This window comes from Protobothrops mucrosquamatus, unplaced genomic scaffold (assembly GCF_001527695.2).
Source record: "Protobothrops mucrosquamatus isolate PMUCROS unplaced genomic scaffold, P.Mucros_1.0 scaffold13, whole genome shotgun sequence".
NCBI lineage: Eukaryota > Metazoa > Chordata > Lepidosauria > Squamata > Viperidae > Protobothrops > Protobothrops mucrosquamatus.
Window position 1 is genome coordinate 211,899 of NW_015386400.1, and position 26,078 is coordinate 237,976.

General features: G+C 39.4%; 1 protein-coding gene across 1 annotated transcript in view; it reads right to left on the reverse strand.

Annotated features, from left to right (window-relative positions):
• The window catches only part of PEX1 (peroxisomal biogenesis factor 1), a 61,744-nt gene that overhangs the window by 24,356 nt on the left and 11,310 nt on the right, over positions 1 to 26,078 (reverse strand). The window contains exons 10-23 of the mRNA XM_015810634.2: positions 25,788 to 25,920; positions 24,723 to 24,819; positions 21,829 to 21,999; positions 18,774 to 18,928; positions 18,327 to 18,516; positions 17,441 to 17,607; positions 16,404 to 16,538; positions 14,970 to 15,034; positions 13,888 to 14,030; positions 12,213 to 12,316; positions 9,372 to 9,548; positions 6,461 to 6,691; positions 4,634 to 4,831; positions 2,079 to 2,209 (exon numbers count right to left, since the gene is read on the reverse strand). Of these exons, the coding sequence (XP_015666120.1) occupies positions 2,079 to 2,209; positions 4,634 to 4,831; positions 6,461 to 6,691; positions 9,372 to 9,548; positions 12,213 to 12,316; positions 13,888 to 14,030; positions 14,970 to 15,034; positions 16,404 to 16,538; positions 17,441 to 17,607; positions 18,327 to 18,516; positions 18,774 to 18,928; positions 21,829 to 21,999; positions 24,723 to 24,819; positions 25,788 to 25,920 (2,097 nt within the window). The remainder of the gene's footprint in view (positions 1 to 2,078; positions 2,210 to 4,633; positions 4,832 to 6,460; positions 6,692 to 9,371; positions 9,549 to 12,212; positions 12,317 to 13,887; positions 14,031 to 14,969; positions 15,035 to 16,403; positions 16,539 to 17,440; positions 17,608 to 18,326; positions 18,517 to 18,773; positions 18,929 to 21,828; positions 22,000 to 24,722; positions 24,820 to 25,787; positions 25,921 to 26,078) is intronic.

Genomic DNA, 26,078 nt, shown 5'->3' on the forward strand with positions numbered 1-26,078 from the left:
TCAGAATATTCCAGCACTCAGAGTCACTATTATATAGGCACTAAGCAACGGAACTTGCTGATTAATAAGGCACAATTGCTCAGTAACAATATGAAGAATGAGAGTTACAGCTGAATAGTATGCTCTGATTTTTTTTATGCATGTAAAGAATTATTAAGATGACTCTGGACAGTGAGCAGCCCCCCTGGAGGAGAGTCGCACCGAGCATGGCCTACACAGAGCAGCGCAGCCAAGGACATGGCAGCCAGGCAGCGTAGAAAAGACTCTGCCCTCAGCCCCATTGCGCACAGTTGATGCTGCAGGGCACGGTCAGAGGGCATAGCCGCCAAGGCGCTGCTGGGCTGCCTGGGCGATCTGCGGCGGACCCTGCAGGCGATTAGTGGTCCTGCAGGCAGTTGGGGTGGGGGCGGGGCAGGGGTGGAGTGGGGGCGGGCCCATTTTTGGGGCACTCGGTCTCTAAAAGGTTTGCCATCACTGGGCTAGAGCAATGATGATAAAATGTTAAGATTTATTTATGGCTATTTAGTAAAATGAAGATAGCAGATATCAGAAGATTTAACAGAGACAATGCAAACTGCAGAAAACAGAAATCAAGTGCAGAGCTACAGGATAGTTGATATCCAGTTTGGTCCAGTTCTTGGGGATATAACACTACTAGCCAAATACTTGAAAGGCTGTCACCAGAAGAAAGCCAAGTCCTGCTCTCTGCCCCACAACCCCCCAAGAATACAGAAATAATATATTTAAGCTATAGGAAAGTAGATTTAAACTGAATCTTGGGAGAAAAAAACCTTTTTAACAACAGTCCAAAACATGGACTGGTAAAAGACTTACATCCACTGGATTTAGTCGGACCATAGATAGGGAAATAGATAGTCATATACCTGGATGCTTCAACTGGATTCCTGTACTAAGCAGGGAACTAGACCTCATGGCTTTAATGGACTTTTCAGTTCTATAGTTTCTAGTTTCACAGAACCAGGATATTCACAGCTCACATATCTGTAGGATCCTTTTCCTAATAGTAATAGCATTGATAGGGGTGCATGGGCATCTTTAATCTAACTTTCAAATTCTGGATTTCAATTTTGGAGGTACAGTAGATTTAAAATCTTGATTACTTATCTATATTTTATTTGTATATTCAATCTAATATAAATACTTAAAAACTAAGTGAATAACACCATTCTCATTAAAATTAATGGCCAAGGATTTGTTGCATTTTACTATCACTGAGATCCAAAACTTTAACAGTAATGGAATGAAATTATTATATGTTCCACCAATAATTATGAGAACATTCTTGAGGATGGAATTTGCTGAAACTTAACTAGATAATATCAACTTAGTTAGATCCACTGACAATGCTACAGAATCAGAACCATGAACCAAACAAGTATTCTTGGTATTGGAACAAACAAAGCTTTGCAAATGAACAATAGTCAATAAGGTATAAAATACAGCTGGAATGTCTGTTCATTATTAATTCAGTGCCACTAGAGCACTTTCTACTCCACTTCTGAGGCCCTAAGCAAAACAGATGAAAGACAAAGTCCACATGTAATTTAAAAAAAAACCACACACAAATCCCAAGGGCAAAAAGAAAGAATGCGAGTTGTAGAATAAAGCCAAAAATGATTGAAGGTACAAATGACAAATGTTAAGAAAGAAAACGTTCTTCATAGTTCTGCTATTCTGAGAGTGGAAGAGAATCCAATGGGAACATCTTTTGAATGTGTATACAAGAGAAATTGATAGGAAGATTGTCCCCTTGCCTAGATTCTCTGAAACATTCTAGTCAAACCTTGCACAAAACACAGAATCTATATATATATTGTATAATAAACAGTGATCATAATCTGTGCAACCATGAAAACAATTTTACAGGATGAAAAGCTATACAAGAGTTGGTGTCTGTCCTTGCACGTATGTGTATGAATATATGCATATTTTTCTGTGAATTTTAAGATCCTTAAATATGTTTCTGATCTTTTTGAAATAGAGTAAATTAATCAGTTTTCCAGAATTTTTACAGACAACATTAAAAAGAATAATTCATATGTTCCTCAGATACTTACAGCTCAGCAAATTTATTCCAGTCTTCTTGACTAGTGGATGGCTTTGTACTTTCAAGAGCAGCCAATAGATGAATCTGAGTAATATTTAAAGTTCTCTTGGTTACTGATGACATGCAAGTAGCGCCTTCCTCCTGGAAAATAAATTAAGGAAAAATATTTTAACGTATTAAAAATGTAAAATTTAAATATATTTAAAAAAAACTAATTTTTTTATTTGCCTGATAATGACAACTGAGCTTGAAGATTCTACCAAACATGGTTTTAAGACAGAGTATATTTTCCAAATGTTATAGTCAAATTCAGGTTTATACTAGAGATAGCAAGTTGCTAAACATTTTATCCTGAGCTACCATAATGATAATAAAAGTGACACTAAATGATCTTGTAGTGATTCAGTAGCACTACAGTCAAGGCACCTACAGCCAAACTATGCTTTCCTTTTTCTTTTAGCAATTATCTAAGAAATGCCCCACTTTTAAAAATGTATTTTTCCATTATCAGCACCATTTCAGTGATGCAGTCACTCCCATTTTCAGTGAGTGCTAGAGCAATATAGATAATTATACTTGAATTTTATAGAGCTACAGAAAAAAATAACATTCCTGCTTAACTGTGGAGATGAGCATGTTAGAAATATTATATTTGGGAGGTTGGCTAGGAATTGAAAATACATAGTAAAAGAACCAGTCTCATCATTATATAGAGCAGAGGTGTCAAACTCAATTTCATTGAGGGCCGCATCAGCATTGCGGTTGCCCTCGGGGGGCCAGGTGGGTGTGGCCAGGGTGAGTGCGACCTACTGGGTGGGCATGGATGGAGTGGGTGTGGCCTACTGGGTGGGCATGGCCAGCTCTACATCGTTCGCGTCAAGGGTGCCTGTGGGGGCCTGGGACAGATCTGAGGGTCTCTGGAAGAAGGGGGTGGGACCGGGGCAAGCGCCAAGGCATGGTCCATTTCTTCATTCCTTATAAAGGATGACACCTCCCCAGCATGCACCCAGGGGCGGGGCCAACACGGCAGGGGCTGGTTCCTCGCTGTTTCCAGACAGTCTTGTGGAGCTAAGACTGAATGTGTTTCAGCATAGATGGCCACCACAAAATTGTACATTGGCTCCCAGCCGGCCTGGGCCAGGGCCAAGGCAGCGGGGGCCGTTCCCTCACTGTTTCCAGGATGGCTTCGCGGGCCACATGAAACCACTTCGCGGGCCGCACCCGGCTCCTGGCCTTGTATTTGACATGTCTGATATAGAGTAAGGCATTTATTTCTGGTAGATATTCAGAGGTAAGTGGTACTCCAACTGGTAGCTGAATCTTACTTTAACAAGGCAATCTGGTTGGATATTTTTGAAAGGAAGTGGGAAATGTGTATTTTATTCTTTGTCTTAGGTTGAAAGGTATTTTGGGTTAAATGTTGAAAAATAGTCAATGAATAGTTGTTCTTTGAATATCTGTGTACTTTTGTCATCTTTGCTCTTACACTGAGAACCAATTTAAAAACTAGGACAGATGGACAACGTGGGCTAAAGTAAAGTTGTGAGACCAGGTGAAATGGGCAGCTGAGGTGGGATTACTCAATACTCCCTCTGAACATTTCTGAGAATTCTATATGATGGCCTGATGTGACAGGATATTTGTTGACAAACCTCACAGTTATGAAATAACTCCTGTGCAATAGCCAGCTTGTCCATCTTATCAAATTAGGGTTGACAATCTAGCTGAATAGCAATCATGGAGAAAATATATGCTTGTGATACATTTGCACATGTATATGTATATATGCCTGCCAAGAGCTACTCTTAACTCCCTTCCCCAAAAGAAGGGTGAATACAAAAAAAATAATTAAAATTAAAAAGAAATTCTTTGAGTAAACCCTGATTCTTTGTGACTTCATAAACAGTCCATGTTATTTCCTTGGAAACAATGAAATAACATGGAATATTTGTGAAGTTCCCAGTATCCGTTTCAGTTATTAACCAGATATGATCTTGGATAGCTGTCAGTGTCAGCTAGGTGATGTCAATTAATTACAAATATTAATTTTCTGTCCTCATTGTCATACAGCCATACAAATACACACATATTCCTCTTCCTCATTTCAGCAGAGACAAAGAAAAGGAAGAAAGCTGTATTGAGATAGGATATGTAGAAAGATGTTGTACTGGGAAGAGAAAGGGAAAGTAGAGAAGAAAAACAAAAGGAACAAATAATTTGATCCAGAAGGAAAGAAAAAATTAAAGCCACATTAAAAGGCAAACAATTCCTCTTCCCTCACTTCAAAGACATTCCAATTTTGCAACTTTGTGAAACATCCTTTTCTATTCTTAGACCTTCTAATTCTTATTGGATCAATACATTACACTAATTTGAATCTTTATGAGTAACAAATGCTCAATCATAAATGCTTGTTTTAATGTCTGAACTAAGATAACATGTTTATAAACTGAAGCTGTGAAAACATAGTTTAGGCCATGGTTTTACTGTAATTACAGACTCAAAGTTAGTAACACCATATCTAAAAATATTTCTATGAGAAGAAAATTATAATTTTTCACCTACTCCGTTCATGCTTTTGTAGTTAGCTTTGATGGCATTGATTTCTGCCCTGAGTTGTTCTATCTGTTCTTGATTAAATTCTTGGAAACCTTCCTGTAAAGTGGTTCTTAAGGTTGAAGGCTGAGAAGATACTAAATCCTTCAGAGTTAGGCTGGTTAATTCATGGTTTATGGAGTTTGATCCTGAAAAACACTGAGAACTCTATGGAGAGAAGGGGAAAGTTATACATAAAAACAGTTAGCCCTGTCATTTAAGTTATTAATATCTCAATAAAAGTTTTACCATAATGAATATTCAGTAAGACAAGCTTTTGGAAATGTTTTATCCAACTACTCATTTTTAAGCAAAATAATTAAAATATGAATATGTGATTTATATGTATATTTATATAAATATATTATATTTATATTCCTTTGCAGGAAATAGTTAAGCAAAAAAATGTAAATCTTAAATGTTCTAGTGCCTAAATGTTCTGTTTTCCAAAACAGAACTCCGTTCTTCTCCCAGAGTGTACTAATCTGACCATTCTGAGGTTAGGGTTGTCTCATTCCAGGATGAGTCTTCTAGAAGAGATTTGCAATGTTTTGATGTGGTTTGGCACTACAATACCAAAGGTCACCTCCTATTACAGAAAAAGTAATGAAGGAAAAGAGTAGGATCAGCTGAGTTTGCAAATTGCAGGATAGGAAACAGAGGAGCATTCTGAGACTGGATAATTTGAACATATTCAGAAATATCAGAGAGTGCATTAGGACAAAAAGAATAGGAAAAACAATGAAAGACAAGAAGAAATAACTCACTTCCTTAATTTCTCACCACTTTGCCCAAAACATAAAGCAACTGTAGTTGGTCAAACAGAACAACTTATTTATTTCTTCTATGAAAAGATATAAAAGAGTTGGATAGAACTATGTGATGGCTAGAAAAGGTTGTTGATCAAGATTTTAAATTTACTTAAAAGTCTATAATGAAAGTTATTTGTATTAGTACTATCTGTGCACTTAAAGGTGCTAATATAATTAATGGGGATCATAATATCACATTGTCTTACTAGTTTGGATAACTAGTATCGTATACATAGTGATATCCATATTTTTATCACAGTTTTTGTATAGTTTTTTTATTTTCATTGCATAGCACAAACATCTAGGAAAAGACCAATCCTAATTGTATTTCAGCCGCCCTTAACCTTTCTGGTTCTGTGGACAGACCGTGGCAGTGGGGGGGGGGAGGGATGGTTTTGTGTGCATGCCTGCTGCATGCTTGTCTGCTGCTTCAGCGGCCCGGTTCCCAGCAGACCGTGGCCCGGGAATTGGGGGTTCCTGCCTGAGCAGGGGGTTGGACTCGATGACCTCCAAGGTCCCTTCCAACTTTATTATTATTATTATTATTATTATTACTATTATTACTATTTGATATACTATATGTTCTTTATCTGAATTACTGTTCTATGTTACAGCATTTTTCAATCAACAGTTCAGGGAAACAGATTCAATGTGGAGCTTTCTTTTTTAAAATGAAATAGAAGCTGAGGAGGAAAAGTGCAAATACAAAAAGGTCTACTGATTTTTAAAATATGCAACTTTTTGGTCTCAACAATGCAAAGTGTTGAGTGGAATACAAAATTATTTGAACAAGTACTGATCCAGAAAAGCAAACTCAAATTTACTTCTGCTGATTTTATACACATGGAATTATTTTTATTTATTTTACCACTCCAAAAAAGGAAATCTGAATTTTATTTGGATAAATTAAATATCCCTTCCAAATCAATTGTATGATTTTTAAATCAATGGGAAAACAAGCAATTAAGCAAAGTGTAAAAGTTACCATTTCGGAAACAGTTCCATTGCCAAGTTCAGATTCATAGGAACTGCCAAAGTAAAGGCGATAGATGTTAGACCTTGGATCCTCAGGAAGCAAGTCACACAGCTCAAGGGAAGTTAATGACTGTTCCAAGCCTCCTTCTCCATCTCTGGCAGAATCATCTGAACCACTACTTTGGTTTAAGAAAACCATTGAAGATAGACTAAGATCACTATCTGAGCTGGAACCTGTCTCCTGAGGAGAAAATAAATAAAATCAGAATCTCCTAGAACATATGATCTCCTCCCTAAGAAACAATGGTCTCCTCCTTCCCTTCTAGGCTTTGGACTAGGTCAGGGGTCTTCAAACTTGGCCCTATTCTGGGAGTTGAAGTCCACAAGTCATAAAAGGGCCAAATTTGAAGATCCCTGGACTAGGTGATAAAATTATTCATTCATTCTTTCTTTCATTCATTCATTCCATTTATATAGCTACCCATCTTATATTGTACTAAACATAGGGCAGCTCACAATCAAAAAGTAAATCAATATCAATAATAAAACATAAAAACCACATGAATACCATAACATTAAATACAAATGCCCATGTTTGATCTTAAGCATCTTACATTTTCCCCTTTGCTGGTATGATTTGTGTTATTGCTGTTTCAGTTTCAATTGCTAATTCTATTTTAATAATCTTACAAATTGCCTTCAAAATCTTATGATCAAATCAGATAAAAGGTATATCAAACAGAAATATCTGACTATATCAATGGGTCTTCTTAATTAGCATGAACTATGTTTTAATTAGAAAAAATTCAAATGTTCAGCACTTATTAATTTTATATAAAAACCTTTGCAAGCATTGTAAGAAAACACCTGCCTTGAATTAAAATATTTTCCATAAATTTAGAAAAATGAAAATGTAAACATTTATGAGTTTATATATAACATTCAAACAGAGTAAAGATAATTGGTGAATTTTCAAATACTGAATAAAACTAGGTGTCTGTTTATTGCAGAACAGTGAGGATTGATAAATTAGCAGAAAAACACACTTAGAGATTTAATAGTGAACAATTCTGCTCTTTATTCTATATCCTGTACTAAATAATACTGCTCAGAATTTTAGCGCCAAATAGTAAATAATGTTTCCCAAACAAATTATGTTATTTTTAATTACCGTATATACTCGAGTATAAGCCGAGTTTTTCAGCCCATTTTTGGGGCTGAAAAATGCCCCCCTCGGCTTATACTCGAGTCAATGTCTTGAAGCTGCTGTCGCCGCCGCCGCCAGGCAAGCCACGGCGGCTCGCCGCTCGCTCCCCCTCCCCTGCCGCTGCGCTCCGCCTGCTTGCCCGGCGCNGTTCCCGGCGTCGCCCCAGCCTGTGATGCTCCAGGTACGGCCCTCCCCCCTTACCTTCCGTTCCCTGCGGCGCTGCGTGTCGAGGCCAGGATGGAATAACCCGGGCCGCCGCAGCCAAGCGCGAGGGGGAACGCCAGACGCCTCGCGCGAAGGGGGGAGACCTGGCGACGCTTCGCCCTGACAGGCGCTCACCGACAGGGCTAGGGAGGCCGAGACGGCCAGGGAGGAACAGCCAAAATGCCCCCTCGGCTTATAAGCGGGTCACCAATTTTTCCCAGTTCTTTGTGGGAAAATCGGTCCCTCGGCTTATATTCGGGTCGACCTATACTCGAGTATATACGGTATGTTGAACCTCCTCTTAAAAAAAGAATATTAAGTTGTTGAACTAAAGCAGGGGTAGTCAACCTTGGCTCTTTTATGACTCGTGGAGTTCAATTCCCAGAATTCCTGAGCCAGCTTAGTTGGCTCAGGAATTCTGGGAATTGAAGTCCACGAGTCATAAAAGAGCCAAGGTTGACTACCCCTGGACTAAGGACTGACCAAACTATATGGAGATCATGTACACAAACAGTTTGACATTGGATAAATGTCTAGAGCTATAAACAGTTTGGAATAAAATAAGTATATTAATGAACTTTACATACTAATTTTTATATGTTAGAAAGCAATTCTATGACAGATTTGAATTATCATTCAGCATAACAATTGTAAATAGCTATCAATAGTCTGAAAGTTGATTCATGGCAACTGAACTTTTTTTCTTGTTGGTTTCTTTGCTTATCCAAGTATTTCTTCAGTCTGAGCCACTTGCTCAGACTGAAGAAGCTACTTGGATAAGCAGCAAAACATTTCAAAGCAACAAGAAAAGAAATGTTCAATAAGTAAGCTGGTAAGATGTATATTTGTATATTTACTTGAAGTGACTAAGAAAGAAAATATTAAAATCAAGAAATCCCATTATTAAATAAAGCTAAAACAGAAACACACGTCAGTAAAAAAAGCATTATATTCACCATACAAGATATAATCAACAGTATATACCATATGGCATCCAAACCCCAAACCTCCATCTGCCATTTTTCCTGTTTTGATCTCCTTGTAGACACTACTGTATGTGGTCAGTCCCAGAAAGGAGGGAAAATATATCTCAATCAGAGAATATAATCGCATTGCATTGTCACTGAAATGTTTTATGTTTTGCTGCTGTGCAATAAATTCTTCAACTCTACTGCCAGCATATTTTCAGTGCTTTAAGCGGTGGAACAATGTTCAGTACAAAAATAGGTATGAGCGAGGCTTTTAAATCATTGGAATTTTCATAGAAATTTGTATGAAAGTTGTGTTTCAAAGCCAATGTTTACGATACCCACCTTGACTTCCTAACTATTTTACAGTGCAGGGAAATCAAAATAATATTTTGGAAATATTAAGAATGCGAAATGTGTTCTTAAGTAACACACTTTAAATGTTCTGGCTCCTAGATATCTGAGATTTTCCCAACCATTGCCTCATTTTAGAAATTATAAACCAAAGGCTAAAGAAATGTTTTATATTTCAATATACTTACATGGGGCAAAGCTGAGTTCAAGTTAGCATGCACTGCTTCTAATTGGGCATTGTATAATAAAGCTTTTAAATCTGCCCCAGTGAAATGCTCAGTTTTTGCTGCCAAATACTGAAAATCCACATCATGCGCCAAAGGAAGAGAATGACTCAGAGCTTTTAAAATCTCATATCGGGAAGCCTTTAGAAAATTAGAAGAAACTTTGTTATTAAAAGAAAGGATTTTTATCCTTAGAAACACTTGTCAACTAGGACAGGGGTAGGCAACCTTGGCTCTTTTATGATTCGTGGACTTCAACTCCCAGAATTCCTGAGCCAGCAGTCATAAAAGAGCCAAGGTTGCCTACCCCTGAACTAGGAAAAGGGACTTTGTTGAAATGAAGGTAGCATACAGAAAGATGCAGGAAATAAATGACTTATTCTGTAGAGTAAAAATATTTCCATTATTTTTTTTCTCAACTGAAAGCTTACCTAGATCTAAATAAGAATGATTAATCTTTAACTTAAAATTCTGACAAAATACAGGTGAAACTCGAAAAATTAGAATATCGTGCAAAAGTTCATTTATTTCAGTAATGCAACTTAAAAGGTGAACCTAATATATGAGATACTCATTACATGCAAAGCAAGATAGTTCAAGCCGTGATGTGTCATAAGTGAGATGATTATGGCTTACAGTTCATGAAAACCCCAAATCCACAATCTCAGAAAATTAGAATACTGTGAAAAGGTTCAATATTCTAGGTTCAAAGTGTCCCACTCTAATCAGCTAATTAAGCCATAACACCAGCAAAGGGTTCCTGAGCCTTTAAATGGTCTCTCAGTCTGGTTCAGTAGGAATCACAATCATCCCTTTCTGACGACTGGACTGTCAACACGTCTTTTGGTAGTAACTGTGGGAGGTATTCCTCCCTTTCGGAGTTTTCCATTAACGTTTTCTTCAACCTACAAGGGTTTCACGACATAGTTTCGTGTAATTATCTTTCAAATGTGGAAGGGAAAAGTGTGGAAGAAAAAGGTGCACAAGCAGCAGGGATGACCACAGCCTGGAGAGGATTGTCAGGAAAAGGCCATTCAAAAGTGTTGGAGGGAGTGGACTGAGGCTGGAGTCAGTGCATCAAGAGCCACCACACACAGACAGATCCTGGACATGGACTTCAAATGTCGTATTCCTCTTGTCAAGCCGTTCCTAAACAACAAACAACGTCAGAAGCGTCTTACCTGGGCTAAAGAAAATCAGAACTGGTCTGTTGCTCAGTGGTCCAAAGTCCTCTTTTCTGATGAGAGCAACTTTTGCATCTCATTTGGGAACCAAGGACCCAGAGTCTGGAGGAAGAATGGAGAGGCACACACTGCCAAAAGCACCAAAACCTGGTTCAATGACCGTGGGATTACTATGCTCGATTGGCCAGCAAACTCGCCTGACCTGAACCCCATAGAGAATCTATGAGGCATTGCCAAGAGAAAGATGAGAGACATGAGACCGAACAATGCAGAAGAGCTGAAGGCCGCTATTGAAGCATCCTGGTCTTCCATAACACCTCAGCAGTGCCATAGGCTGATAGCTTCCATGCCATGCCGCATTGAGGCAATAATTGCTGCAAAAGGGGCCCAAACCAAGTACTGAGTACATATGCATGCTTATACTTTTCAGAGGTCTGATATTGTTCTATGTATAATCCTTGTTTTATTGATTGCATGTAATATTCTAATTTTCTGAGATTGTGGATTTGGGGTTTTCATGAGCTGTAAGCCATAATCATCACAATTATGACAAATCACGGCTTGAATTATTTTGCTTTGCATGTAATGAGTCTATCTCATATATTAGGTTCACCCTTTAAGTTGCATTACTGAAATAAATGAACTTTTGCACGATATTCTAATTTTTCGAGTTTCACCTGTATAACATTCTTTCTTATCATTACGTCCCCAATATTACTTACAGAAACAAAACGTTTAGTAAGTGAAATTAAATATTGTGTCTTTACTCACAAACAGATATGCTACTGCAGCTTCTCCATTTATGTCAATATAGTCCTGTGATGCATGTAAGATATGTAAGAATATTTATACAGTACTGAATTTTAAAAACACACTTTTGGATAACAGAACACAGCATGGCCTATCCAGAGCCTAACCCAGGGGTAGGCAACTTTGGCTCTTTTATGACTCGTGGACTTCAACTCCCAGAATTCCTCAGCCAGCTTTGCTGGCTGTGGAATTCTGGGAGTTGAAGTCCACGAGTCATAAAAGAGCCAAGGTTGCCTACCCCTGGCCTAACCCAACTGAAAAGATCTGGAATAAATCTGGAAATCAAAATGTTTCAATTAGTTTACCAAATGTTAAGAGTACGGTGTTGTGTCAGTGACACATTTTAGGAATAATTTAAATGAATTCATATGATTTTGGAGAACATGGAAATTTTTCAGTTAAAATATTTAATACTAAGGCTTAATTTCTGAACACTATTTAAAACTATGAGTGTCTACAAACCTGAGCCACTGGGTTATAATGACCTGGCTGCCTGCTTGACATCTGAGATGGTAATACAATCAGCAGACTTGGAGGTCATAATTATGTAATAACTGATCTGATTTTATGCATACAATAGGTTAAGACAGGGGTCTTCAAACTTGGCCCAGCACGCTGGCTGAGGAATTCTGGGAGTTGAAGTCCACAAGTCATAAAAGGGCCAAGTTTGAAGACCCCTGGGTTAAGAGAAGAGCATACTATCACTGATTTCATGCAATACTAGTGATTGTTAGGAAATATATTTCATTCTGCCTTTTTATTTTACAGCTTTCCTTAATGTAACATCTGGCATAGTATTTTATTTCTTTACCTGATCAGGAGGTGGACAGTATAGACACTTATCCAATCGGCCAGGTCTCAAAAGAGCAGGATCAATCAAATCAGGACGACTAGTGGCTGCTAATATATAAACTCCTAAAATCAAATGAAGAATATTTTTAGTAAAAATCTGCCAACTTTGAGAAAGTATCAGACATGAAAATATAATAATTACATTTTAATTTTATTTTAATTATACTTTATCTACTTAATTATATATTTTAACTGGTATATCTAATTTCTGATATGCTATACTTTCATACTCTACCTATTTTGTATGACCAATTAGTTATGGCTATTCCTCTGAAAGTTGATCAAACTAATCAGATTCTGATAAAGGTTTATTTCCCACCCTACAATCACATCATCCAAATAGTGGTTGGGATTGCTTTGAATCTATGTATTAAGTTTCATCTCCCAATTCCCAAATTTAGTAGTAATAATTGCCAGTGACTTTAGAATAAGGCTGAGGAATACAGTACTATGCCATTTTATGCTTTTCTTAAATTCAAGAGAGCGCTTGGAATTGCAAAACCTTGGCACAACTACAAGGGACTGGATACTTTTTTTATTTAAAGTTATTAAACGATCTATTTACTGCATTTCTATCTACAGTATATCTCATTGCAGCAAACCCCATGTCCAGGCTTGATGAATCTCTACCTGACAGGCCTGATTTCACCTTTTCAGGTTAAAAAAATTAATCTCTCAGGAATCTCTTGGAATAACAATAGCCCACAAACCCACACTCATACTCAGACAGGAACTTACAAAGATCAAAGACAGAACATGGAAGGAAGATGGCACTGACATAATATACAGAATCGGTTGCAATAATTGTAACCAGTGCTATGTTGGGCAGACAGGACAACAGTTACAAACCAGAATCCAGGAACACCAGGGGCTGTCAAACGACATGATCCAAAGTCCCTGATTGCCAATCATATCAACAACAAACAGCACCGGTTTGACTGGAACAAAGCTGAAGTCATTGGCCACGCCAAAACCTATCAGGCATACAAGTTTATCGAAGCCTAGCATTCTACCAATGGGTCCATTAACAAATACATTGACTAGAACCAGCATACGAACTAATAAGGAAGGGGACTACCCAAACCACTAATCAATGACAGAACTGACTGCCCCCTCACCAGCTGAATTTTAAGCCTCACAGCAACCAGTCAGAAATCACAAGACCAGAATGAGTCTTGTGATTCAACCAGTCTTGTGATTCAATTAGGCTTCTGACTCAATCAGTCAACCATTCACAAGACCAACCAACCAGCCAGGACCTACGTATATAAACGAACAAGATTCTTCACTCAAAACCACACTGAAAATGTTACCTAGCAGATATACTAAACTTATGCATGAAAGCTGCAGTTATGTTATTCAAATGCCTATTATATGCAAAAATAGGGCTGAAAACTAACAACCCCAGTTGTTAATAATTTGAACTACTCTTATGATTATGAGATTTATGCTCTTCCTTTTTGCAATTAAATTCTCAGAAGGTTGCAAATTTTTTTTTATCAATACCATGGCTTCTAGAAACTACCTACTGCACCTTCAAATTATGTTTCAGGGTTTTTAACAATGTAATGTTATTGTTGTATTTACTATATTTAATTTGCTTTTATGATTGGTCTGGGACAATACATACATACCTTTCAAACCTTCTACACCATCTAACTGAGTCAGCAGTTGATTAACAACTCGGTCAGTTACACCAGTGTTATCGTGACCTCTTCGAGGAGCAAGAGAATCAAATTCATCAAAGAAAAGTATGCATGGCTTGGCTGCTTCAGCTCTGCAATATAAATACACTTCAGACTGGAGAAACAAAATATAATTGGCTAAAAGTGAAAATGTGAAATTAGCAAATCCTGATACAGGTAGTCTTCAACTTATGACCGCAACTGAGCGAGACAATTGTTAAGTGAGTTTTGCCCCATTTTACGATATTTCTTAAGTTGAAAGTGTTAAGTGAGTCACTTCAGATGTGAAGTTAATAACATGGTTGTAAAGTGAATCTGGTTTCCCCTTGACGTTGCTTGTCAGGTCGTAAAAGGTGATCACATGACCCTGGGACACTGCAATTATTATAAAAATATGCCAATTGCCAAACATTTGAATTTTGACCATGGTTGTAAGTGTGACAAATAGTCATAAGTCATTTTTTTCAGTGACATAACTTAGAGCAATGATGGCGAACCTTTTAGAGACCGAGTGCCCAAAAACTGGCCCCCTGCCCTGCTCCGCCCCACTCCCATCCCGTCCCCCACCCCACCTGCCCGCAGGGCCACTCACTGCCTCCAGGGCCCACTGCAGATCGCCCAGCAGCACCATGGCAGCCCAGCAGCACCATGGCAGCCACGCCCTCTGCCCATGCCCCGCAGCATCAACTGTGCGGGATGGGGCATGAGGGCAGAGTCTTGTCTACGCTGCCTGGCTGCCATGTCCTTAGCGACTCTCCTCCAGGGGGGCTGCTGGTGAGGGGGTCATGGGGGGAGGCAAGGCTGGGGCAACAGCATGTGTGCCCACAGAGAGGGCTCCGAGTGCCGCCTCTGGCATGTGTGCCATTGGTTCGCCACCACTGACTTAGAGTATAATTAAACGAATGGCTGTACGTCAAGGGGTAGCTGTGTTTCATCTCTTTCATAGCCCTCTTGCCCTATCTTTCTCACTTCACCCTCTAGCAAATAATCATAAAAAAATCGGGAAACAACACCATGATTCTGGATCCAACCTGTTAAATATATCACGAACTGCCTGTTCACTTGCTCCAATGTATTTGCTGAGCAGTTCTGGCCCCTGCAAAAACCAAAATGGTAATTGTTCCAAAAACCTAAGTTATTATAGTACAAATCAAAAGCAATTGCACTAGTAAGTGATTTTAAATATATTTAAAATATTTCTAACACACTTTTCTACTATAATGTTCAAACTATCAAGGATTCATACTTCTCAAAGATGACAAAAGAGGAACAGATAAGAATAAGGATTCTTTTGAGTCATAAATATAACAATAATGCAATACTTTTAAATTCTGAACTACTGGGATAGGTTAAAATTACTGAGAAAAACCAATACATAAAAGATAAATTATATAGAAATATTTTATACAATTAGGCAATAAATCTACATTAAAATAGATGTTACTCTCAATATTCTGCTGAGTTTTGCTAGCATGATTATAGAAAAATTGCCTGTACAATCTCCTTATTGATTGACTGATGATTATGGGACATCACATCACTGTCAACTCTTAGCAACAACATGGATAGATAATGTACATGATAATCTGTCCATAATCTGTTTCTTCAGATATTTAAATGATGCACCCATTGGCACGTAATTGAGTCCATCCAATTTGCTGCTGGTCATCTTCTTCTTCACTTTCCTTTCCCGGCATTAGAGCCATTTCCAGAAAGCTAGTTTTAAAACCATAGCTATTTTCTTCCAATCGACCTTCGCTTAATGTATATTTAACACATAGGTTGAATAAATAAGGAGAATGTGTACAGCTTTGTTGCACTCCTTTGCCAACCTGGAGCCAGTCTGTTTCACTGTGGTCTATCTGTAGTGGGGCTTCCCAACCTGAACATAAGTCCTTCACAAGGAGAATACATGTTCTGAGATGCCCATTTTTCTCAGCACATTCCACATTTTAATTCCAAATTTAAAGTAAAATAATAAAATACAATACAATGAAATAAAATAAATACATCCTGTGACAACATCCACACATTTGCCTATCCCAGGTACTTGGGAAGGATTTGATGGACAGACAAAAATGCCAAATCCACTCTGAACATACGGCTGATTGTGGACAGACTATAATAAAAATAATAATAATTAATAATTAAAAATAATAAATTAAAAAGAAAACAAAACGAACAAAAAATCCTCAAAGGGCTGATAAAATGGACCACTGTGTCTTTTTCTGCCACCAATTTTCTATATTTCTAGCTTGACGTGATTGCAATCAAAGACCTTTCTATAATCAATGTATTAATGTACCTTAATTGTATACACAGATGGTTGCAAAACAAATTCAAAATTGCATCCTACAGATTTTAAAAAGGGCTTAGTTACTTGGCAAACACTATGCATTTTACTTGGAAACCAATCAATTACACCTTAGTACTTTCAGGAATTACATAAAACTTCAGTTTATTACCTTGATGCTGATGAAATTCATTCCACTTTCTTGGGCAACAACACCTGCTAATAAAGTTTTTCCTGTTCCTGGAGCTCCATATAATAAGATTCCTGTTCTTTGCCGTATGGGCAGATTGGAAAATAATTCTGGATACTGAAAATAGAACATATCAGAAATATTATCTGCTTTTAAAAGTACAAAAACTCTGCTTAACACTTATTTGACTCTTGTTGTGTTTCTGTGTGTTGTTAGAATATTTCCTAATTATCAATAGAATTTGCATAACAATCTCCACAAATAACAATTCTGGAAAAAAATGAAGCTTCTTTTAAACAACTAGAACTCTTATTTAATTAGGGGACTGGAGGTTAAAGCATATAAGGAAAGGTTGGTGGAATTGGGTAGGTCTAGTTTAATGAAGAGAAGGACAAGGGGGGACATGATAGCAGTGTTCCAATATCTTAGGGGCTGCCACAAAGAAGAGGGAGTCAAGCTATTTTCCAAGGTGCCTGAAAGCAGGACAAGAAGCAACGGGTGGAAACTGACCAAAGAGAGAAGTAACCTAGAACTAAGGAGAAACTTCCTAACAGTTAGAACAATTAACCAGTGCAACAACCTGCCTCCAGAAGCGGTGAATGCTCCAACACTGGAGGTTTTAAAGAAGAGACTGGACAGCCATTTGTCCGAAATGGTATAGGGTTTCCTGCCTGAGCAGGGGGTTGGACTAGATGACCTCCAAGGTCCCTTCCAACTTTACTGTTGTTGTTATTGTTGTTATTATTAATTATATTTCTTTCAAATATAACAAAAATGTTTTTTGCTTTCCATTGATGATAAATGTTTTTGCATTTACTTCAGTGTGATTTAATGTATATTATAAACTAGCCCAATAATTACCAGTTATTTATGCAACTTATACATACCCATGCCCTTTTTAGGTTATGAAACAGATGTTTCTTAAGCTAGACATTTCAGAAATCTTTGTCATTCTTCACAGACAAAATAGAATGATAAAGAAATTGTCTTGGATTACAAAAACACAGACACAAAAATACCTTTGCAGGTAACTGGATGGTATCTCTAAGTATTTGCTGTATTTCTTTAAGACCACCAATTTTATCCCAGCCCAAATTCTGAGGTTTATGGAGGTTAATGTTTCTCAAAGATATTGGGGTGAAACCTTGTATAGCTTTTTGGAAATCTAAAGTTGATAGAACCAAATCTATTAAAACAGAGAAGAACATGTATTACATTGGAATATTAAGCCACATACAAAGTATTTCTGAATATCTCATACCATGAAGTTTTTAACCAGTTTAATGGCTTATCCTAGAGGTTTTGAAATTGTGATCACCTAAACGATTGCAAGCAAATTTGGGTAGAGTCACAATTCCATCTGAACATGGACAGCCTTGACTGAGCTGTTGGCACTGGATAGGGCTATGAATGGGATACCAATGCTGGGATTTTTTTTAATAGCTCTTGCATTTGAAGCCATGTCAGAGCAAAGCCAACAGTTTCCTTTATCGGGGTTCAGACAATTTTATTTATTATGTTGGATGGTTAACGCTCTACAAAATTTAAGAACCCCTTCCTTACCCTACAATTTATCTGCAAGATGTAAATGACTATAATTGTAAAGAGTGACTGCTCCAGCAGTTCAGGCAAAGGATATTATAACGTTCCATTTGTGAAACGATCCAATATCTTTGTATTTATGCCTTCAATAAGCATATGAATGCAATCTTACGTTATTTTAATTCTTAAACTTGCCAAGAAAAATGTAGGGACTTGTCCAGACAGTCTCCAAAAATCAGACACAATTGAATAAAAGAAAGAAAAACCCTCTTACTTTTTATTTTCTACGTTTAATGGCTTTGCATTACAAAATCCTTTAAATGTTTTAAAGTATATTAGAATAAAACCACACAACATATATACCTTCTCTTTTACAAGTTCCCCTCCTAAGAATACATGAATGGACAGCACGATCAATTAACACTGTAAAATCTCGAGCTACAAATCCCTCTGTTTCTTTTGCAATTTGATGGAGATCAAGATCACAGAATCTCTCTAAACTGAAATCAAATTTGTTTTTTATTATGGACTCAAGCATTTCATATCTTTGCCCCTGAAAAAAAAACAGCAATTTTAGCCAGGAATCTCCTTAAAGCTTCAATTTTATCTCTATGTCAGCTACAAAAAACTGAACCACAACAAAGAAAAACGGCATCAATTTTAAACATTATAAGAACTAAATTTGGAAGTTGATAAAAATGTAACTCTAAGCATTTTATATATCATATTTTAAATTTCAAGCAAAATTAATCAGAATAAGATTCTATGGTTTTAAATAACTTCTGAATCAAGCTGCATTATGATTTTTACCTGAGTTGGAACTTGAATATGTTGGAAACACTGAAATATATGAATTCCTTGAGTAGAAATGATGGAAGAATGTAGGGACTGCTCAGATAGACTCGTGGCAATAAGTGCAATCAAACTGGGCATGGAAGTAACTTCTTTTATCATTTCTTTCAGAACTAGAATTTTAAAAAAAGTTCAACTTTTATGCATTCAAATATATAACGTAGAATTTATATGACCATTAATTTTTTTCACAAGAACTTCTTAAAGTTCACTGCTTGTTCCATAAAAAGACCTGCGGCTTTGAAACTATGTAATCTGTTTGTTTCTAATGGACATTTGTCCCATGTACCTACAAACTATACAGTATTTTAATTTTGCACCATAAAGAAATACCGATATATTTTGCGTATTTATTCTGTTGTCAAGTATGGATACAATGTATAGCATATCAATTATAGTAGTCCTCAATTTAAAACCATAATGGAGCCGGTCTGTTACAGTTGCAAATCAGGACAGTCGTTAAACGAAGTACCCATGTGATTGCCTTGCTCACTATCTTGGCTCTCCCAGATGTGGTTGCTAAGCAACTGTGTAGGTCAGTGGTGGTGAACCTATGGCACGTGTGCCAGAGGCGGCACTCGCCTCCCCCCATGACCCCCTCCTCACCAGCAGCCCCCCTGGAGGAGAGTCGCCCCTGAGCGTGGCCTACACAGAGCAGCGCAGCCAAGGACATGGCAGCCAGGCAGTGTAGACAAGACTCTGCCCTCACGCCCCATCCCGCACAGTTGATGCTGCGGGGCGCAGGCAGAGGGCGTGGCCACCATGGCACTGCTGGGCTGCCTGGGCAATCTGAGGTGGGCCCTGGAGGCGGTGAGTAGCCCTGTGGGCAGGGGGGGTGGGGGATGGGGGGGCGGGGCAGGGGGTGGAGCAGGGGTGGGGCCAGTTTTTGGGCACTCGGTCTCTAAAAGGTTTGCCATCACTGGTGTAGGTCATTAAACAGACATAGGGAAAGAACTGCCTGTCGAAAAAGAAGGGAATTCCTCCACTGGGCTGGAGAAATGGAGCTTGGATTTTAAAGATTCAAGCTTCCTTTCACTGGCCAAAGACATTCTGATTATGAGAAAAAGGAAGATCTTATCCTTACACTTGGCATTATACCTTAACATTGTGTCTCCAGTTGTTAATGTTTGCACTTTGACTTCCTAACCTTGGTATCATTGTGCATCCAGATGCAAACATGTTATTAACACTACTCATCCATTTCAATCCATAAGGGAGCTAAATTATCATTTCCTTAATCATGATTTAGTGCCCCACCCCCTTTCCAAAGGATTATTCCTGAAGCAGGGAAAAGCCTTTATTCTGCTTCAGAAAGACTGGATTTCCTGGGAAGCTAGCATAAGGGACCATTCTGAAAGGGGGCAGGGGTGGCTTTGCCAACCAGCAACTGAGAGCGACAGGGCTGCTTATAGAGGGACTCTGACCCACGTGGGGTGAGGTTCATCTGAACAGGCAGCCTGGATGCTCTCAAATACAGTATATGGAAAATCCACTGCAAAAAACTAAGCAAAAATGGAGCCCTGGAAGTGTGAGAAGTTTGAAGTGCCCTGAAGCACACACTCTGGATTAAAATCCCTCTTGGGTCTCACCATGGACTTTTGAAGTCAACATTTGAGAACAGAAGGATTCTTTCGCAGAGGGACTTCTTTGCTCAACCCCATTAACAGCACTGCCTGATGGAGGGATTGTGCCTTTCTACATTACAAACAGCATTTTTCTCTCAAAATGGTTGGAAGAAAAAGATCTCCCATGGCAGGGAGGGGAGAGACAGGCAGCTCCCCTCCCCTCTGTGCGATAGCCTTTAGAAATGTTACATTTGCTAGCTTTCTGGCTAGAAAGCCATTTAATGCAATATTTAGTAACTCAATAGCTTCTGCATTGAAGACAAATTTCTTGCATGTCTAATCACACTTGGCCAAATAAAATATGCTATTCCTATTCTCTCTTCTCTTCTCCTCTCCTTCTCTTCTTCCCTTCCTTTCTTCATTCTCATACTTATTTCCGAAAAGTGGATAGCCTTTTTTTAACCCAGAGTCTTTGAGAGTGAGGGCACTTAGAGGGACTCCGCCACACATGTGAGGCATAATCAATCTAGCAGACAGTCCTTCTGCTCTTAGAAGCTGGCTGAAAAAGGTCCATCTCAAAATGCGGCTTGACGGACCTTTTTCAGCTAGTCCCAGGAACCAGAGACAGTCCTGTGGCAAAGGCTTGTAACTGTCCCTGATGGCTTCCTTGTTGACTTTCAGAGGAAACCAGAAGAGAAGATTGCAAATAGTGATCACATGTTGGCACAGGGCTTAGCAACTCATTTTAAGTGTGAACAGGTTGCCAAGAACCTAGATTGCAATCGCTTGACCATGGGGGTGCTGTAACAGCCATATGTACAGGTAGGGGGTCGTAAATCCCTTCGTTCTGCATTATTGTAATTTTGAACCGTTGCTGAATGAACAGTTGTTAAGTTGAGGACTAGTTTTATAACAGAGCTAAAGTTCTGGTTATGGCATTTCCCTTTCATAATATGTAAAAGCTGATGATCGGTTATAGTTGATATACAATTTTGCCATCTAGTTCACACTAACCAAATAACCAGTTTTGGTTATATTTGGATTGTGGTAGTCCAGCACCACTATGAATATTTTCCTGAATGTCAGGTGTGAAGCAAACATAATAAATAAATAGTTGAAAATTACATTACTAGTTCATATGAAATATGAAAAAGTTAGGGGAGTTTAGGTATACAGACACATTAGTTCAGAGCTGAAACTACAGCATATCAGGAAAAGAAACCAGTAATTACAATAAAATTTGGTGAATATGAATTGCAGCTTTATCCCATAACATATGCAATTAATGAATATAGTTGCAGAAGTTGCTTATTTCCTAAAGGAATAAGCAACACATTTTGATTTAACCAAGGAAGACATTTAGAGCCAGACATTTAGAATCAGATTAGAAAAATGCTAATATACTTAAATATTTTTAACAGCATGATTAAAAAAAACAAGCCATTTACCATGAGCAAGACAAGTGCTGTGGACTGCTTTAGGACTGTTCTCATGTTCTGGAGCAAGGGGAACACCCATTATATGATCAAGATCATCTAACAGAATGATAGACGGCTGTCTCCATGCTGCCTCTAGGAAGGCTTCTTCCAGCTTCTTCTGTATACTTTCTAATCTCTTCCCTGGAATATTATGTATTGTCAGTGATAGAAAAAAACATGGACCAGCTTCCAATTCAATGCAGTTATCAATGTATGCTTATGTAACTCTGTTTCAGTTTTGGTTATATCCACAAGTGTTAACACTGCTCACTTACAAATACCCACTCATTATAATAAGGCAAAATATAAACATTAAACCATAATTTGGACAGAAGATCTGAACTCTGGTTAAAATCATATGGTTCAATATATTTCATTATTAAGAATTGTTAGGTTGAACAAACGCTATTTCCTATATACTATAGCAGTGATGGCGAATCTTTTAGAGACTGAGTGCCCAAAAACAGGTCCCACCCCTGCTCCACCCCCTGCCCTTCTCCTGCCCCTGTCCTGCCCCGTCCCCCACCCCGCCTGCCCGCAGGGCCACTCACCGCCTCCAGGGCCCACCACAGATCAGCCAGGCAGGCCAGCAGCGCCATGGCAGCCATGCCCTCTGCCCGCGCCCCGCAGCATCAACTGTGCAGGATGGGATGTGAGGGCAGAGTCTTATCTACGCTGCCTGGCTGCCATGTCCTTGGCTGCGCTGCTCTGTGTGGGCCACGCTTGGGGGCAACTCTCCTCCAGAGGGGCTGCTGGTGAGGAGGGGATCGTGGGGGGAGGCAAGGCTGGGGCAACGGCAGGTTGAGGGCTCAGAGTGCCATCTCTGGCACGCTAGCCATAGGTTCACCACCACTGTACTATAGTATATAGGAAAAGATCAGTGGTGGAATTCAAATAATTTAACAACCAGTTTTCTGCCCTAATGACCATTTTAAGTATAAAAAACCGATATACCAAAAAGTAGTTTATTATTTCATGTATTTAATACTTAAATAAGAACAATAAAAGAGGTACACAAAACTAGATTACGTTACCATGTTTTCCCAAAAATAAGACTGGATCTTATATTTTTTTTGACCAAAAGACCCATTAGATCTTATTTTCGGGGGATGTCTTATATTATAGCAGGTGGTGAGTGCACAGTGGCAGGGCATGGCTAGTGCATGCGGCGGCAGCCTAAGGCCAAAGTGCCAGTAGAGCACTGGAAGGTTAGGGAGGGTGCTGAAGCAAGCCGGTGTCCTGTGTGCAGCGCCCATGCCTGTTGCCCCTTCCATGCCAAAGCTGCCATGTTTACCATAAATGCCGGTACCGGAACCGGTAGATGCCGGCCTTCCCTCTGACAGGCCTGGGCAGGTGCTAGAGAGCAACGGGCCCGTTTCAGTGCCTGGTGCTCTTAGAGGGTTTGCCCTTTCACTCCCCTTCTGAGCCAGACTGCCAGCACTTTCGGCCACCTGGCCGTCTTGGTAGCTCTGCCCATGCAGCCACCGAAGCAGCAGGTGGAGCGCTGGAACTGGAAAACACCTGCTTTACAGCTCCATCGCATTTCTCTGCCACCGTGGAGCTAGAGAGCTTGCCTCACCTACCACCACCCAGATGCCCTCTCTTCCCAAAGCATTTCTATGCTAACTTTCTTTCCAGCTCTAATGCGTTCCTCCGTCGCGGTCCTCTGCCACCGTGATCTTTTTTTTCGCAAGAAGTTGGAATTGATTGATTTAAATTTTTTTTCAGTCCCACGGACTTCCGCGTCAGAGTTGGAAAGGTTAGCATAGAAATGCTTTGGGAAGGGAGGGCATCTGGGCGTTGGTGGATGGGGCAAGCTCTCCAGCTCTGCGGCAGCAGAGAAATGCGACAGAGCTGGAAAGCAGGCACTGTATGGTTCCGGTGCTCCACCTGCCACTTTGGTGGCTGTGTGGGCAGAGCTGCGAAGAGGGCTCAGAAGGGGAATGAAAGAGAAGAGGGTGGGTGGGCAGGTGAGGGGGGATCTGTCCCACACCGCCCCACTTGTTCTGCGGCCGCTTTCAGCCGAGCTGTGTTGCGCCCACCAAGATGCTTGGCAGATCCTCTCCCCCTATGCGTTCCTCTATCACATTGCTCCACTCCCGTGTGCAGTCTCACAAAATTTGCCAAAGTGGATCCCGGGTTCCAATATGTGCTGCAATGGAGAGACTGGAAGTGGAGCAGCTGGCATGAGGGATGGTGGAGCAGGGAGAAAAAAGAAAAAAAGCAGCGGAGTGAGAAGTGGGGCCATCCTGGCTGGCCAGGCACTGAAGCACTGCTGAAAACAGTGAGTCTGTTTGTGTGCCTGCTACATACTCACCCGTCAGCTGTGCTCTCCATGCCTCAGATCAGTTGCAGAGCACCGTGGAGAGCATGGCTAACACGGGGCGAGCATGTGGCAGGCAGGCACACAGACTCCGCTGTTTTCAGCGGCCCTTCTCACTCCGCTGCTTTTCCTCTTTCTTCTCCTCACTCCTCCTTCTCTCGCGCTGGCTGTTCCGCTTGCCGTCTCTCCATTGCAGCACACATTGTAGCCCGGAATCCACTTTGGCAGCAGCAGAGTTTGGTGGATGGTGAATCCCCATTCGTGGCGTGTCCACCAACCAAGTGCCATGCTGCCTCAGCCGGCCATCTTGGCCAGCTGCAGCACGCTGTGGAGAGCATGTGCAGCACGCTGTGGAGAGCATGGCGGATGCAGGACGAGTGCGAAGGAGATGCGCACACAAACTCCGCTTTTTTCAAGTGCCATTTTAACAATTGGTTTGCCGAACTCAAGAGAAAGTAGGTAACGGTTCTGCTGAACTGGTACAAACCGGCTAAATCCCATCACTGAAAAAGATACAGAAAAGAGAAAGGCAATCATTTACCTCTTAAAGGTTTACAATCAATCACTTCCAAGTGAGTATCAAATTTATCAAATGCTTCTTTGCAAATGGCCTTTGCTAATGTTGATTTGCCACTTCCCTGTAAAAGAAAATTGGGTTGAAACTACTGTCTTAGTTATAACTGGCAATTTTCTCTTAGAAAATACATTCTAATAATTTAATATAAACTGATAAAATGAGTAAATTCAATAAGTTCAGAAATCTATAATTCCTTCAGCCACCTGCAAAATATCTGCTTGATTAAGTAATGGCAGCATTGAATTCAAATATCTTATGTTATTATATATCATTTCAGTTGTTTTATTTTCCTATGCTTTGTATCAATGCTTTTATCAAATTACTGACTGTAACTACTCAGTTTATTTCCAATTAAAGCCTCTGGCAACTAGTCAAATGGGGATTATCTTGTTCCAAAGAGATTTCAGAGTGCTCTGTTGTGGGATTCTCCCTTGACACCTGAGCAGTTATCTATACGAACTAAGCTCAACTTAGTTTATCTTATAATTTCTTATTATTTGCCATTCCCTTCTCTGAAGGAACCAGATCAGCTACTGACTGTTTTATGGACTGAGAAGATCTGCTTTTATATTTCTATGTAATGCAGATTCAACCCCTCATGTTTGCATTCCGTGTCACAGTAAAACCTATTGTGGTTGCTAAGAAAACCTTGGAATCATATGAATTTAATGAAATTTCAGGTCCATGAGAACAGGCAGAATTTACACAACCCAGGTTATGCAAGATCAAGTATCATCTATATATTTACTACCTGTTTCATGGTTCTATAAGAGATTTTAAAACTTTCTCCTATTCCTTATTGGCATACTGTATATAGAAGGCTGCCTAATACTAAATGCAGCAAAGAAATATCTTTGTTATACATTGATATTTAAGAGTCCTCAGGAAGGCAAGTCAAAGAACTGCATAAAATACTCCTTTAGAAGAAGTGAACTGAAATAATTTCATGACTGCCTGACATAAAAAGACAAAATAAATAAAATGAAAATGTCCTGCATGCTAAAAAAGGGAAATTGAAAGCCTATTTACCTTTGCTCCAGTAATTAGGATACCCCCACTGCATAGTCCAGCACAAAAGGGAGCTAGTTTTTGAGACAAGGGATGTAACAAGAGGCTATGCGATATGTGTTTCAAAGATGATAATCCAATGTTATCCACTCCTCTGCAAAGAACAAAATTGAGAACTACCATCTCACCCTAATCAAGTTACGAATCAAATAAAGGCCCAGTGTTTTCAGAATACTGTATAAAGCAGTCCAACATGGTATGCTTACACTTATGAATGTTTCTGAAAATGAAGATGGTGAACATTATGCACAA